The 17640-nt window shown below is 29.6% G+C and overlaps 1 protein-coding gene across 1 annotated transcript in view; it reads right to left on the bottom strand.

The window, feature by feature from the left end:
- Positions 1–317: 317 nt before the first annotated feature.
- Positions 318–17640, bottom strand: part of LOC143245908 (F-box/WD repeat-containing protein 7-like) — an 18134-nt gene continuing 811 nt past the window's right edge. The window contains 9 exon segments of the mRNA XM_076492161.1: positions 318–1359; positions 2332–2454; positions 2457–2495; positions 2498–2540; positions 6056–6281; positions 10956–10979; positions 10981–11050; positions 11053–11134; positions 16827–16940. Of these exon segments, the coding sequence (XP_076348276.1) occupies positions 1091–1359; positions 2332–2454; positions 2457–2495; positions 2498–2540; positions 6056–6281; positions 10956–10979; positions 10981–11050; positions 11053–11134; positions 16827–16940 (990 nt within the window). The 3' untranslated portion in view covers positions 318–1090.

The raw sequence follows: 17640 nt of genomic DNA, 5'->3' as shown, positions 1-17640 counted from the left end.
GCTTTGTTAAACATTTGAAAACATGTTTACTTATTACTCATAATGTCATTATTAATTTAGATTAACATACATATCTTTAGACTTTATTGGCTACATACAACAATCAATGCATACACTAATAACAAAAAAGTTAAAGTTTCAACCAAATCAATTTTTGATTTCTTCAAAATTTCAACTGAATACTTTAGCCTAATGTTAATAATTGCTTAATTTAGCATTTCCTATGTTTTATCTTAGGCCCCTAAATAAAAAGTTTCTGTCATTACATTTGTTGTGTTCATTGTACGAATTTAAAAACAAAATAATTCAAAGTCAAATAAAATCCAAAACTGTTTATTTACAACAAAACGTGAAAGCTGATAAGGAAATATTGTACACAAGCTTTGTGGATTCTATCCTGAAATTTCAACGTGACCAGTTGGACTCCTCACTTTTAACAAAACGTAACATTAAAACCAAAAACAGTCATTCACAATGTAACTGACAGAATCATCTGTAAGAAGCAGCTACACAATGTTTCAGACCATATCCTGACTTTAAAAAAAAGCTAACGTGAAATTACCCCACAAACATTTTAAAATTAATCTTAAAAAAACAACAACAAAAAACAATCAAACCAAGGGCATAATTTGGCCCCTAAAATACACCATTCAGGATATGAACATTTTCATTCTTGCTCAATGCCTGTTTGTTGATTGTTATGAGCATTAATTTTAAGAGATTCTAGGGTTTTTAAGACATCAGTATACTAAAACATTAGGAAAAAGACAACACAATAAATGTGACTGAAAGACCAATGGCATTCCTTTCTCTAGAGTCTTTCTGAAAATCTGAAGCAACACATTCTGCTTCTCACACTTCCACTACTCGAATAAGTTCTATTTGCTGTTTCTGCTGCCTTAAGAAATACCTTTGATTCCTTAACTCCCCACTGTCAAAATACAATGGAGAGATTCAGATATGATGATATAAAATCCTCTGGAATCATGGTGGGTAGAGAGAAGAATATACATGAGGCATTTGAAAGACCAATGGCTATCCTTTCAGTTAATATGATATGAAGTTCATGCACAGCTATATGGTGTAAGGGTTATTTGACTTCCACATCAAAGTCTAAGACTAACAGTTTTGTTTCTTCAGTGCCATTACGACTGCCTACAGCACACACTAGTCTGGTAGGGGAGGCCCTAATTCGCCACACCACCCCTCCGCTGCCTCCACTGTCTAATGATACAAGATTACGAATAAAATCTCCAGTCTTGAGGTCCCACAATTTTACAGTTCCATCATCAGATGACGTAATCACAAACTTGCTATTAAACTGAAGACATGTTACTGCACTTTGGTGTTTATTGTCACCTGATTAATAAAGATATGAAAAAAATATGTTAAGTCAATAAGAAGAAGAAAAAAAGGTATTGCATGTTTCCAAAAGAACATCAGCATAGTGACAGAAAAGACAAAATATTACTTTTCAACTGAAATAATCAAAATGAACAATTATATAGATATAAAGCAATTTTAGATGGACCTACATTTACAAAACATACTGTATATATTTATATCAAACTTAAATACAGTTTGGTTTCCTATCTACAGACCACTAATGACAGATACTGAATAGTATTAGTTATGCTGTGTCTTAAGTAAAACCTTCAATTTGCTTAAAGTTTTATTTACTTTAATACTTAGATGTACACTGTTTGGAACCCTGACAACAAGGCATCATTCCAGTTACATCTCCAAGGTAACAGCAATACAATGAAAACTTTTGCTTGTTTCCACCAATTGTTTATTAGATTAGAAAAATACTGTCTTTGATAACAATATTCTTGAACAGTAGAGATATATACAAGTACTTTTTTTGTGTGTGTGACTAATTTCAGTAAAAGCAACAATTACTTTAATCAGTGTAAAAAAATATGTATACATATTTCTACTTCAAAAGTCTAATATTTTTTAAATTTGCAAAAAATCACTTGGATGTGAAATAATATTGTTAATGTTGTCATTGAAAAGTTACTTTATTATTGTCAAGCAAGGTTATCATCTTTAAGAAACATTAACAACCATCAACATAAAAATTGCAAGTACCAAACAATGATTTTAACCAAGAAAAGGGAAATATGGTTAATATATACCAGCTAAACACATTTTAATAGCTTCTGTTATAGCAGGAAGACTTTATAAATTTAACTTATCATACATTAAAATACATCACTCAATACATTTTCAACATATCAATAATTTTCTTTGCTAAAAAAATATAATACTTGAAAACCAATGAGTTATCACAGTAATCCTCTTCCAACACCACAAACGTTTGCTCACCTGCTAATGTATGTAGACATCTCCCTGTAATAATGTCCCACACTTTGACAGTGGAATCAGCATTTCCAGAGACTAGGATGTTGTTTCTGAGCTCCATGCCAGATGTTAGTGATTGATGCCCTTGAGAAGATGTTTACAGGCACCAGTTTCTACATCCCACACCCAATGTGGGTGTCTAAGGAACCACTGACAACATGAAGGCCATCGAACTAAAAAAAAAAATATATATATACACACACACACACTTGTAATGGGGCAAAGTTGTAGAAATTTAATTTTAGCCATGTATCATGTAATACTGATATCATTTCATGTACAAATGGGAAAGCAAGATCTTTTCTTATATCAGTATATACATATGTACATATTGCCAAATTATTAGTAATTTCAGCTGTCTGCAAATATTACACAAATACTGTTGGTGTATATTCATAATGTAATGTTTAAATGCAACATAAACAGCAAATGTACTCTTTTATATACCCAAAACTTATAATTCAAGCTGTTCATATACAAGTTACAAAAAATTGTGTCAATACTATTAAAACTGTTATATAACTAACATTTTGAACAACATAATTAAGCCAATAACAAGTAGCTTGCTATAGTATTTTTTTTGATATTCATCCAAGAGGATTTCCCAGTAAAGTTAAGTTGAGGTTATGAAAATACAGTTAATAACCATGTAATGTAACAGTAGAAAACAGACTTGAACATTCATCATTGTTGATGCATCACATTAACAGTCACTAATGAAACAAATTCTACTTTGAAGTGAAGTTAATTTGAAAACATAAAACTGTGTGTGTCAGTGGGGAAAAGATGGTTACATGTACCTGTGTTGCAAGTCTGACTTGTTTTAAACAATCAATAATATAACTTTGGCTAAATGAACAGAATCCTCATTGTGTGTTAAAATACTGATCTGTCTGGTAAGCTAATCACTGTATGAACAGTTATAAAGCCTTGGATGATAACTATAATACATCAGGCAACAGAGACTGTCCAAATGCCTAAATAGTACCACAGACCATAACAAAAATACCACCATGTTCTGTTGTGGTTTGCAGATTAAGCCACAGTTAATGGCTTAATAGTTATAAAAAATAACTAATTTTATGGTTCAAGTAATATCCTGTAAAATGATTAGAATCAAATGGCAAAACATGCTAATCTATAAATAGCTACTAGCCTGACAAAAGTTAAAACTAATTTTGTTTTACTTACTTGTGACCAATTACTTAATAAATATTTACACAGAATAGAACTAAATGTTTCTTTAAAATGTGGAAAAGTTGTATACTAAACAGGAATATATGTATGGGCATGACTAAAGATTAAAAGTAAGTTACAAAAATTGCAAAATTATTTCTAAAATTTTATTACAATGTCAAATAAATAGAATATTTCTTCTTTGGTTAGTAATCAAAATAAAAAAGGTAATATCCTTTCTCAATTGAATAGATATTAGGAGCATATAATTGGCATTCTGACACACTCAGATTTTCTTTGCTCTAGTTTCATTAACTTTAAACTGATTACAATGTTTAGAATAATTTTTAGGTTTATCCTGATTATTTTACATTTATTAATAGCTTCTGGTCATAGCAAGGTACATACAATTAACCTAGCAAATAATAACCAATTTTATTTACTTGTCTAACTATCAGAAAGCCTAGTCATAAAACAAACTTTTAAAATGCACTAAATCATTTGCTGGGTAAACTGGTTCTTATAGTTTTTATCAGTGCATGTTTTATGTGTTTTGAAAATAATGACCTTTATTTTTTAAACTTAGTAGTATTAACTATTACTGGTTATAATAATTTCTTGAACTAATCATCACACTTATGAAGCCTATTTTAGCATTGTTTCCTACATATGGATTCTGAACTAACTTAAACCTCCTAAGATGGTTAAACTCTGTGAGACATTAATAACATATTATAATCATTAACAGTTTCTAATCAGTTTGTTATATGTTAGAGAACAAATTTAATGGTTGTCCAAGATGATAGAAATTCTGTCACACAAAACAATGATGCAAAGGTAGTGATTAAAGTTGTCCATACTGCCTTCCAATAAGCATTTCAGTATTGAATCAAAGACAAAATGTGCAAGAATATTATCACAAATCAATAAATTCTGTATTATTTTATGTTTTTACTGAACTGCTCTGCTGGCTCAGTTCTACTTCTGAATGTACACAAACAGTTGTTTTCACTTTTGAGGCATACATTGCACACACTGTACTAAGGCTCAATTTACAACATGCCTTCCAAGGTACTTGTAATGTTCACAGAAATCCCCAAACATGTGTACACCATGGAAGGAATCTCCAAATTAATAACATTCCTATTCAAGGTGTAATGTGCTGTGTGTGACAGTTCAGCCAATCGCAACTAATAACTGCTTGTCTTAATGTGTGGAAAGTTTTCTTGAGCAGAACATGACAATTCCATTGGAAATGTTAAAAATTATCAATGTCTTTCTGTTGAGTAAAAATGTCTCCAGTATTGTGATAAAGCAAATACATGAACTTTTTGGGTGCACAAAATGTTTAGCATATTTTGGTGCAAAATAACCATTACTGTGGCAAATTTCTTCAATTAATGAAAGCCTAGAGTTAATTTCTGTCCTATGAAATGTCTATGATGGTAATGGATGCCACATACATGAAAATGTCGCATGCAAACAAAGCCTTGTTGACTGTGTACAGCAAGCATAATGTACTTATGTTAGTGTACTGCTTAGACTCTGTTCAAAGATTCAGCAAGATAGTGTTATTTTTAATGTAGTATTTTGATGGGTCCAGCAACTGTATCCCACATTTTACCAGAGGATGCTTGTTTATGGTAATTATTCAAATTGTCAAAACTAAATAGAAGATTCATATCAATGCATTTTGCAGCATGTTAATTAACATCTTAGTGTATTTCCAGTGTAGGCTCGTTTTTTAATGATACACAAGTGGATAAACATACCAACCCATCATGCCAGATAATGGCAAAAAGTGAAAACTTCATAAAACAAGCACATCTCAATATTTACTGAAATGAAAAAAAACACTTGTGATATTGTCACTATGTGACTGTCTTTGCAAACACTGCTGAAATTTGGAATAGGCTTAAGAAGCTTTCACTTATGAAAGAACAGCTTTTTTTTTTATGTAGGGTAACCAAAGTCTGGATAATGGTTATCCTTTGGGCAACTATTCAAAATGTTTTAAACTTGTTCCCTGTATATGAAGATTTTTTAATTTGTAACTTACATTTTATGGTTCCAATCTATTTATTAAGCCTATTTTTAATCAAACTTTAGTATCATGAATATACTCAAAAACAGGTCAAAGAATATTTTACAAAATTAAGTTGTAAAAAAATGGCCATTATTGGAAATTAAAATGATTTCCAATTTCAATAAAATAGATTACAAGCCTTGTAGGAACAAGTATTAATAATATAGTCTATTTAACTAACTTTCATGATGGTATTTTTACATCTGACAAAGACAAGTAATTATTAATGGTTAAAATAATTATGAAATAAAATTTCACAAAAAATTACACAATGTTTACTTCAGTAGAATAACATTACTTTTATATTCACAGATACTTATAAAGACATTAACTTTAGAACATTTTCAAATCTATTAGATCAAGTATCCATCTTGAAATTATTCTTGATACAGTATTATCTACCCAAAACTTTCAAGTTCATACTACCTGTAAGGAGTAAACTCTGTTTGAGTGTCCTTGCAGTGTGTGGAGACATTCTTCACGTTCAGGATTCCACACCTTCACTAAATAGTCATACGCTCCACTAACTACAAGTTTCCCGTTATACTGTACACAACGGACGGCAGCACAATGACCCACTAGTACATGGAGACATTCCCCAGAATCAATGTCCCAAACTCGCAAGGTTGCATCTCGTGAACCACTTACAACCCTTCATTCACAAAGAAGAGATTTTTTTATAGTTACAGTTTTAAATACCAGATTTATATCTTACTTATCAATTAGTTGTTCTCCACTAATTATCAATAAGTTACAATTTCTTCAAAAACAATAATGATAAATTCAGATTCTTCTTCAATGGTTAACTGCTTTTTGAAACTTGAAGTGCATCTTAATTAAAACACTGTTATCAATAGAATGTCTAATCCCTGGACCATTTCTTGTTTGTTTACTTGTAAATGTGTATTTTGTGCTTATAATAATGGCTGAAGATGGTTAGAATGGGAAGTGAAGAAAAACTATCACACATTTAAACCTAAATTGACCACCAATATCCACATTAACTTGCAATATGTTTTGTGTACCATCACTAAATTATCAAGCTTTCAGTTAAGATTACACATTGTTTGTATACAGAAATTAAGATTTTAATTATGCATTTTCAATAAAACTGTCCTTGAGCATGATCAGTCCTGACTGCTTCAAGTGCAAAGTGATTTTCATGTGAAGGATAAAAATGCTTTTCCTTATATGAAAATTGTAAAATCTCATTTGCACAATCTCCAAAATTTCCTAAATAAATATCAAACTTTCTTCAGTAAAATTTTGCATTTCATCTGTTATTTTCTTTACCCTAACTATAACACATGGAAGTCTATTTCACTGACTACATAACCATGAAACAACAAAAGGAATAAATCTAAATTACCCCTTTTTACCTATCTAAAATAACTTTAAATTTTAACAGGAGATTACAATTATGCATCCTAAAAAACTTAAAGCTTGTAACAACACACATCTGTTTATATTTAAATTTTATTACTTTATTGTCCTTTGACCCATATGTAACTAATAATCCCACCACACAAGTTATAAAGCACTTGATAAATGCATAGTTTAAGTTACCATATTGAATTATATATATGCATGACGATTCTTCATAACTTGTGAAGAAATATTTTTTTCATTATCTTAACTAATTTTTATCTTTTAGTTGCTTTTACATTAATACTAATAATAAATAAAGTATATATATGTATATGGAAAAAAATGTGGTACATACCCATAATCTTGTTATTTTTACTATGAACTGTTGGTGAAAGTTGAAGTTACTTTTTTTATTGTAAAGGTTGTAGTGTACAGTATAATTTTTATTTAATTAAATAATGCACCTAAAAACACAGTATAAAACACACACAAAATAAACAATGCCCTATAACTATTGTAATTTATCTGGCTTTTTAAATAAACAACAACAGTTTTTAAAATTTAGATAAGCTGATCAATGTGAATAATGTAAGAGAAATTTTCAAACTGAAGGTGTAACAGACAATACCCTATACAGAAAACAATGTAATATAAAACATCATTTAATAAACAATTTTTATTGGTTGTAAATAATATAACAGAAAATTCACAAAGAATGACTGGCAACTTGTGAAAGATAGGATGTGAAAGATGGTTCTGATTTTTTAGTTTATAACTTTGTAAACAAATACCATTGAAAACTATAAAAATTATGCTTTTCCTCAGTAATGTCTATATTAGAATGAGTAATTAATGTCAAATTCTGTACTTCACAGAAGGGCTGTAAATAAATTAAAGAAAAAATGCAATAATTCTCATACTAATGGAGATTAAGGACTTTTATGAATACTTCTTTATAAAACTGAGAAGATACAACTCGTACAACATTAAAATTTGATTTAGTAACTATGCTTTTTTTGTATACAATGATAATACAGTAGCTTAATTACTAACATAATAGGTTGTTACACGTGCACTTTGACATAGCTGTAGTGAGAAGGTTAACTTGTATTATTTGTGCAATGTTTCAACAAGGTTTTGTCACATCAGGTACAAGCAGTTTAGAAACACACTGAAATACATATACAGTATGGAACAGACAGAAAACATAAACAGATTTCTTGACAGCTCAGTAACATATCTTGGTTCCTATAATACTGGATTTAGTTAGAGCTGTTTTGTTCAATTAAGATTCTGCTTTGATTTTTCATTTATTGATATTCAGCTCTGTTTACTATTACAGTTTTTTAATAGATATCTCTGTCTTTTTTTTTTTTTTTTTTTGCAATGGTGTTAAACATGTGAAGGACGTTTATTATTATTATTGTTTTCTTCCAGTTCCTCCAATGTAGAATTATGGGCAGTTATTAAACATTATTTCATAAATGATGATGGTAATGTGTGACTACAATATTTTTATTCAGTAACATTTCTACTTTAGGGCCAGGTTTCTGAGTGAATTTAAAGATGATATGAATTTTACATTTTCTTACGTGTTTTGTGCAAGTGTGAATTATTTTTAAACAATTTTAGAGATTAGTGATAAATTGCAGTGTAATGTTGTGTTGTTTGTTGGTTTATGTGTATATATTCCTGTGTTTTTGTAAACTACTTGAATGTGATAAAGACTAAACCTTGTTGAAAGATTGTACAATTGTTACTACAATAAACACATAATAAAATTTTCCTCATTAACCATTCAAATTGTTTTCAAAGTTGGTACCACTTCATCAGATTTTGTGGTTGTGCTTTTTAACATAAATAAAATTTTTGACCTTTTTGTCCCAAAGTTAACAGGAATTGATATGTTAAGTTTGATTATTAACACTCTCTACTAGGCATTATTTACTGAGGGTTAAGTGACTTTCATTCAAAAGTTTATTAAATTAATTTTTGTTTACGTTATACCAATTAGTATAGCATAAATGTGTACTTAATAATCCATATTTTAATTCTTTATTTTATAAGTTATTATTTAAAAAAACAAAAAACTGAATATTCCATAGTTTAGGAAATGTGACAATTTCTCTAGGCATTCTCTCTTCTCTATTTTATTCACACCTCCAAACAAGTAAAATTCAACAATAAATTACTCACTATATAATTGTCATTACTTAGACAAACCATTTTTTTAGCCTTCAATTTTGTTTGATTACACCTGTCATATCCTATCTTTTAGGATTTGTTAATAGTTCTCTGTGTTTCATGTATCATGTATAACTAATAAAAGCCAAGGTTTTCATCTATCAAATGATATATTATATTGTGTTCTAAGTAGAGAATTATTACTACTTCTGTTAGTATAAACCGTTGCCATGGGAAAGGTAACTTGCTTGCATGAATTTTTAATGACTGTTGTTGTATAGTTAAAAGTCAGAAAAATTATGACAGGAAATTATCTGCTTTTTTACATGTTATTGTTCTATATTCTTTGATGCACTATTTAATTAAATAAACATGTGGGGTTAAGTGTTATAGACAGTTAAGAGGAAAAAAAAGACCTGGGTAAGTACTTATTCCTTGTTTTTCATGTTTATTCTTCTATATTTATTATAATAAAAGCAACTCAAATGTAAAATGGGGATTTTTTAGTTCAGACTAAATAAAATAAATAACAACAACATGATAAAAATGTTTCACGAGGCACGCAAGCAAGCAGCTTGTTGGTAAAATAATTCATTAACATAATGTGAGCTCCACATTCTCGAAGTGATTTATAACTTATAAAACTTGTGTATAAATAGATGTATGCTATTAAGAGTGTAAAGGTATTTAGGATAAATGAATGTTGTTTCATGTTACAAAATGAAGTTATTGTAGAGATTTCCTATTTTTGTTTGTGGTCACAAAGTCAATTAAATTGACCAATGTTGTATACAGTTAGGGTAGAGAAAATAACAGATAAAATATAATAATGTTTTACTGAAAACATACATTTTATATGTATTTAGGAGGTTTCAGAGATTACATAAATGAAATTTGAGGTTTTTTTGAAATAAAGTATTTTTAATCTTAACATGATAATCACTTTGCAAATGTATGTGTGGAAATATCTTTAAGTTGACTAAAAATACTTCACTAAAAATACGAGTTTTTGTACATGAAATACTTTTAATGTTTACTATAAGTCAGCCAAATTTTGCAATCAGTCAAACTGACTCAGCCAAAGTTGAGAGAGTTAATTATTAGAACTCTGGTTATTCTAAAAAGTAAGTGTCTACATATATTAAAATATTTATTGCTCTATCTCATTTGAACCTCTTCCACTGGGGAGGGATAAATACAAATGACTTAGCATTGCACAAGTTTTCTAGATTTTAACTTTATGTGCATTTTTTTCCCTCATACAAAAGAGTAGATGAATGATCTATATATATTTTACAATCATTTAAATCTTTTCTGCTTTGATTAACATTTAAGTTTATCTTAAGCATACACAAGCTTTATTACAAATGGCATGAATGCAATTTGGACAAACTTAGTAAAAAAATGAATATTTAACCCTTTTATGTCCTGGTTTTGGCTCAGACTTGATAGCAAAAACAAAGACATCAACAGAAAACAACCGTTTTAATTTTTTTTTATCTAAATTTGTTTCATTGCAATTTCATAAAGTTTCTTAAGAGTTACCTGCATTTTTTTCTATTGATTGGGAGTATGACAATATCAAAATAATTCCAATTAGCATGCAACTTCATTTTCTAATAATTATGTACATCTTTTGATGCAAAAATTAAGCTATCAGTTGTCAAGTTTAGAGTAAACATCTCCTCCAACTACTAACAGAAGCACAAACTAGATAACAGGATAAATGTTGCATATCTGATGCCTGTAATTATTATGTAAAACTAAAACATACTTGTTCTGATGAAGATGCATGCATCACAGTGGGCGTGTGTCCATACAGCGTATGAGTGCAGGTTCCAGTATCTGCATTCCAAACCTTTAATGTTCGTCGGTAGATCCACTGATGATAATGTTTCCTGACATCTGTGATGACCAGACTCCTCCAGTATGCCCCATTAATGTTCTCATACACTGATGGGTAACAAAATGAAAAATTAATGCAATACCACAGGTTTAGCAGTTGTTTATAATACCCTCTTTAGAGAGGTGGTTCAATACAAAATAATAATTGGTTGTTGTGGATTGTTTCTTGTTGGGTTTTTTTACATAAAGAACGTTCGAAATAAATCATATTACACAACTTAAAATTTCACTGGTGAAATATAACTACACATTTATCAGGTTAATCATTGAAAAATTTACCAACCAATGGATCCATTTTGTTCTGTGCATGTTTAAAGTAGAAACAATGCTGTATTAAAATAATGCCAAAGGAAGACCTATCATACTTTTACAGAAAAAACATTAGCTACACAAACATCTAGTTTCAAATTATTTTGACAGACACACAAACATAAATATTTCATGATGGCAGACAGGCAGTTAAGTAAACTTACCAATAACAAAATTCATAAATTTTAGAGAAATGAGCCATATTAGTCATTGCAAAATTACTTTGCAAACTATAAAACACATAGTAACATTTTTATGTTATTTACTGTTTTGTGGCATTTTTCACAACTGGTGTAAACCTTATTATCCACACATACACATACAGCCATTCTACCAAGTCATAGTCAAAACAGTTTTATAAATATAGTTAGCACACAACAATATGCCATGTCCTGTATATGTTTCATGCCATTTTAACCCAAACACTTCAACAAATTTGATATATTTGTATTCAATTGTATTGAACAGTAAAATACTTACTTCATGATACAAAAGTAAAACAACACAAACACAATTAACAAAATGAAAGTATTAGCTACACTCTACTTAGTTTTCAATATCTAGAAAAAAAATTAATAATGGTTTTATTTACCACATTCATATTTTCAATGATAGGATTTGAGGCAGTTAATGATTAAGATAACCAGATGGGGCTAGTGCATCAATAACATTTCTTCAAAACAAAAATAGTCAATATTAAGCAGTCAAAATTGTGTTTTAATTATTAGGATCTTCATTACTAATGACTTAACATAATGTTTAAGAACACCAAGGGACCCACTGGTCCATCTCAGCTGTCCTATTCTCTAAGCCAAACTAAAACCATCAAATAAATTAAAGAAAAACATTTAAAACCAACACTTATCATTCATATATCATATATCTTTTAAGCTTTATTTTAATTTCACTCAAATATACTCCCTTTACAACACTGAAAGGCATTCTATTTCTTTGGCCAACCACCTATCTGGAAAAAAAAAAAAAAAAATCATAGCTGAAGCTTCTACCTAGCCTAAATTTGTGTCCTCTGATTCTGTAATTCTCACTGAAAATTATCTGTTCCTTTTACACTCTTAAACACTTAATCAAATCCTCTCTAACTCTTCTTTTTTCAAGGAAAACTTTCAAAGATCTTAATCTCTCCGCGTAATAGCCCCTCCATCACATGTATCATTTTTGTAACCCTCAAGATTGAACACAACACACCAAATGTGGCTTAACCAGTAACCTGTACAATGAACTTATAACCTCTTTGAACTTGTATTCAATATTTCTGTAGATACAACCTATAAAATATTATTTGCCCTACCACCAGCAATAGCACACTGCTTAGATGGCTTAAGAGACTGTTCAACCATTACACAATGATCCCTTTCTTTCATGACACTGTTAATGTTATTTCTAAAGAAATTATAATTATAATTCAAATTATGATAACCCACACACAATATCTTTCATTTATCATAATTAAAACCCATCTGCCAGTTATTTGCCCAACTCACTATATATTCTAATTTATTTTGTAAATAAATCTAATTTATTTTATATATGTTACAAGCATTAACCTTGTAAGAGAATGTAAAAAGATTTGTAAGGGCAAATTTTTCCACCTCACTGAAAACATGTTGATTATCTGACAATATTCTGTGCTTTGTTAAATGACTTTGTAAAGTATTTTTTATCAGACTTTCCAGAATTTTCCCCACAACTAATATAAGACTAATAGGCCTAAATTTACTGAGACAATTCTATTACATTCCTTGAAGGTAGGAATGACAGTAGCTAATTTCCAGTATGCTGGTACTTGTCCACTATTCAGTGATGTACAAGAAATTGTACATATCCAATGCTTAACCTTCTTTAAAATCCTTTTGGAAATATTATTTGATTCAAGAGACTTATCATTCCATGAACTTCCCAATTTTATTTTAACAAGCTTAGAACTTCGTGCAGTTATCTTGCTTTCCTCTATTAATTGCTCAAAATAAGGAATACTGCTCAAGTCTTAATCAGTAAAATCTGAAGGAAAAGTAGAATAACCTAACCATTTTATAATCAGTTCACGAGCCTTCATTTGTCAACCCTCAAGCATCCTATCCCTATCCAAATATTTTGTTTCCTCCTAATGTACTTTAAAAAATCCTTATTCAATTTTTCTTTTCAGTCAAATGTTTCACACATTCTTTTGAATATCCCAATTTTCCATTTGACCAACTTTCTTGATCTGTTATAACACCATTCAATTTAAAAATCTTACATTTATGGTGCTTTTCTTTAATCTTTCAAACCTTTCGTGAGCCAACCTGGTTTTTTACTTGCAGCAACAAATTCCAACTAAGTTTTTCCCCTTGATATCAACTAACAGTAACCCAAATGGATTCAATCTCCTTGCTATTATCCTTAATATTGTTAACTTTAACATTATGTAACTCTCACTTTACATGCAGAGCCACTCCCTCCCTCTCCTCTATGTTTATTACTCTGTCTCTATTAAATAGCCTATGACCATGTATTTCAAAGAAATTTCTGTTGTTAAAATCACCTGCACTTAACCATGTTTCTGTCATTCTCATTTTATCAAAATTGTCTGTTACTACCAGTGCCCTAAAGTCATCTATTCTGTTTCCTATACTTTTAGATTTACAGCAGTAAAAATTACGCCTATTCTTATAACAAATTTTAAATTAATTTCCTATGCTAAACTTTCATCTACATCTCAGTTTTGTTTCATTTAGTTTACCTTTATCCTCACCAATATTTAGTACTAATTCAAAACTTCCCTTACATCTGAGTTAATAAGCCCTCCCAAGCATGCCACACTTTTCCTACTTAAATGCAAACCATCCATTCCAAAAAAAAATTCAATCTTTCCACTGAATTGATCCCATACATCCAACCAGATAACCTGCTAATCCTTACATATTAATTTCAGCCTGACATTTAGTCCTAGTGACCTACTCAAAATTTCATCTTCACAATTAAATTTTGGCAATATCTCTCACACAATTAATTTATAATCTTTAAGTGCTTTTATCAATCCCTTGTACTTACTAGTTAGTTCCTCTGACTTACTCTTGCCTATATTGTTAGATCCTAAATGCACAAAAATTTGAATCCTTGTCAGTTCCCTTCACTGTATTTCTTTTTCTGTCAGTCATGCTTCTACCTCGAACCCCCAGGATAGCATAATCTAATTCTTTTCTCATTATTTACCTCATAGACTATTCTATCCACATGTTGTGTCAAGAAGTCACCTATTACTTAACTTTTAGTAGATTTTCATTAACACACAGTTTTCCAATTTCCAAGTATATCTTGGCACTTGTGTATAATCTTAAAATAATAAATAACTCACAACCTTAAAATAGATACAAGTTCATACTCTATATCCTTCTCTCTTCCTTTCATTTTCCATTCCGTCAATAGTTCCTCATCTACATAAGCCAATGACTGAAATCTGTCGCTCAATAGAACAGGATCTTTATAATTAAGTTGACTATTTTTGACCCCAATGCTACCTTTTTTTAACTTCCTGAATGTCACTGTTAATCTAATCTGATGTTTCGACTTTTCTAGGTCATATTCTAACCTAAAGATGACCTAGGAAGGTCAAAATGTTGTTCTGTCCTTATCAAAAAACAGTGTTAATACCCATACCAGCCATTCTGAGATATGTATTTGTTGATATCTGTTGATACAAAATGTCAAGAATGGTAGAATGTTTCACTAGTCACATATTTAACATTTTAGAACCAACACTAGCTTCATGAATTTTCATAATTTGACTCTTAAATTCATTTCTGAGTATGTAAAGGTAAAATATATTTTAGCAAATTTAATGTTAGCATGTTTTTCCAATTTCTTTGTATTATATCTTGGCACTTGTGTATAATATTAAAATGATAAATAACACACAACCTTAAAACAGGTATAATATTAAAACATTTCAATTAAAGCCAATCTATGACCATTAAAAGTTAACTCTAAGTTTTGATATTTAGGAGCGAATTGTAACATTAAAACATGCAGAGTCAACATTTTAGTTGTCATAGATTGCTTAAATGTTTTCAATTATGTACATACATTAGATTTTTGTCTCATAAAATTATACACTAGAACAATATTTGTGACTCAAAAACAGTGAAACAATGAGCTCTGGGAATGCTTGCTGATTACAAAGATCATTCTTTCTAATTTCAGTTGTTCAAATTCTTTCCAAATGATACAGATGAAATTTCTTGTTAGCTGAAATTGTATGCAAAGTAATCTGGAACATTAATTTTTCTACAGACACTAATAAGAACTGAATGATAATACTTTTATACTATTGCTCAGTGGATTAGCAATAAGTCTGTGGGATTACAATGCTAGAAACAGGATCTCAATACCGTGGTGTGTAGAGTGCAAACAGCCTATTATATTTGTATAGCTTTATATTAAAGCAAACAGTCATATACTTTTTTAATATAATTGTGGTGAGTTGAATAATATTAAAAACTTCTATCAAGATAAGACCAATGTATGTGTGTGTGTTTTTTTTATAGCAAACTCGTACCACACTATCTGCTGTGTGTGTCCACTGACAGGAACCAAAAATGTTGTACTGACAATAGTATATCTCTGTAGTTGACTTCTTGGTGGTTTTACCTACAATATTTTTCTTTTTCTTTTAGTAGAACATAAAATCTATTCAAAGTTTATGTGCATCACACATGTACTGTGGCATATTATTTCACTTTTGTTATGTTGTGGAAAAAGTCCCTACAATGCACAAAGATGTATATGTTGGAGTGTATAATAATTCACTTATTAGAGATAAAAATATGGTTGGATTATCATTTGTACTAGTATTTCAGATTTGCATACCTCTGTTGCTTATTGCAATTCACTGTTTGAAAATTTACTAAAAGAACTTTGTGACTTGTATCAAAAGTATGTCAAACAGCAAACAAAAGACAGTTAAAACTGCAATAAATTATCAAAGTAAACATGGTAAATATCAAGAAAGATTATGAACATTTTCAAAACTAAAATATAAATGAATAAATGTTAAAATAATTTTCACTTATTGCCCAAAATTCAAATAACTATTAAAGTTAAGCTCAGTAATGCCATAACTTAAGTTGTAGACTTAAAATATAGATGATTTTCTATAATTTGTGATTTAATTTGAAGCAAAACTTTAAATTAAAACTAAGAGTATTTTAATGAGAAATTGTTTGCATAATATATATAAATGCCTTTCTTTTGGTTTAGTAAAGATCTTAAAATAACTAAAAAATGAAGCTCTTATTTCTTCATTGAGCAGTTATACTGTTTTCTATTAAAGGTCTCAATAAAAACTTACTAAAGTATTTATCATCAGTAAAACGTTCACTGCACTACTACCAGGTTCTAGAGAATATATTAACAGAATTATTCTTTGACTTACCCTTCCAGTGGTTGCATTCCAAACTTTAAGTGTGTTGTCATCCGAACCACTGACTATTTTGTTCGCTGAAAATTGCAGGCAGGTGATCACATGATCATCGTGGGCCTCAAGCACCTGAGTAAGACATCATTCAAAATGTGTGAATATGTTTATTATAATTTAAAATAACCAGGTTTAGGAGCAACAGTGAGTGGATTTACAAATGAACAATCTTTTAAAATAGAGAGGAAAAACATTCTTCCATGGAAGTTCTAGGTATGAGAAATTCATTCAAAAAGTGAAAAGATAAGAAAACTTTAATATAAATATAGATTAAATTACAAATATTGTCAAATTATTTTTTTAACTGATTAAATAATCATTTTGTAGTTTTAATGGCATACACTCATTTATGCAAGCCTGAAAGGACTGAATATCTAATCTTAATTTTCGTTTTATTCCACATTACAGCTTTGATAGCATGAATGAATATTTTTAAAACATGTATGACATTCTAATCCCTGATGCAATGAAGAAAGTTTTGCATTTAAATCAACAATGAACAATCTAACAATGTATTTAAATTATTGAACAGTAAAAAGAAATCCCATTTTTAATAGATTAAAGACATTCTGCATGAAAAAAATATAGTTTAGATCTTTCTGTGTCACATTTCTTAAATGACAACTGTACAGTTCTGCAAAAAGACAAATGCAAAGTTTCTTCTTTATCCAGTAAACATAGTTTGGAATTCTTCATTACTTAAATTAGCAATTCATAAAAAGAAGACTTTTTTTTTATTCACACTGCTAAATAAAATGTTTGTAAGTCTTTT

The sequence above is a fragment of the Tachypleus tridentatus genome, chromosome 3, assembly GCF_004210375.1.
Source record: "Tachypleus tridentatus isolate NWPU-2018 chromosome 3, ASM421037v1, whole genome shotgun sequence".
In the NCBI taxonomy this organism is placed as follows: domain Eukaryota; kingdom Metazoa; phylum Arthropoda; class Merostomata; order Xiphosura; family Limulidae; genus Tachypleus; species Tachypleus tridentatus.
Note: the sequence above shows the minus strand (reverse complement) of the source record. Positions and strands in the feature narration are given on the sequence as shown.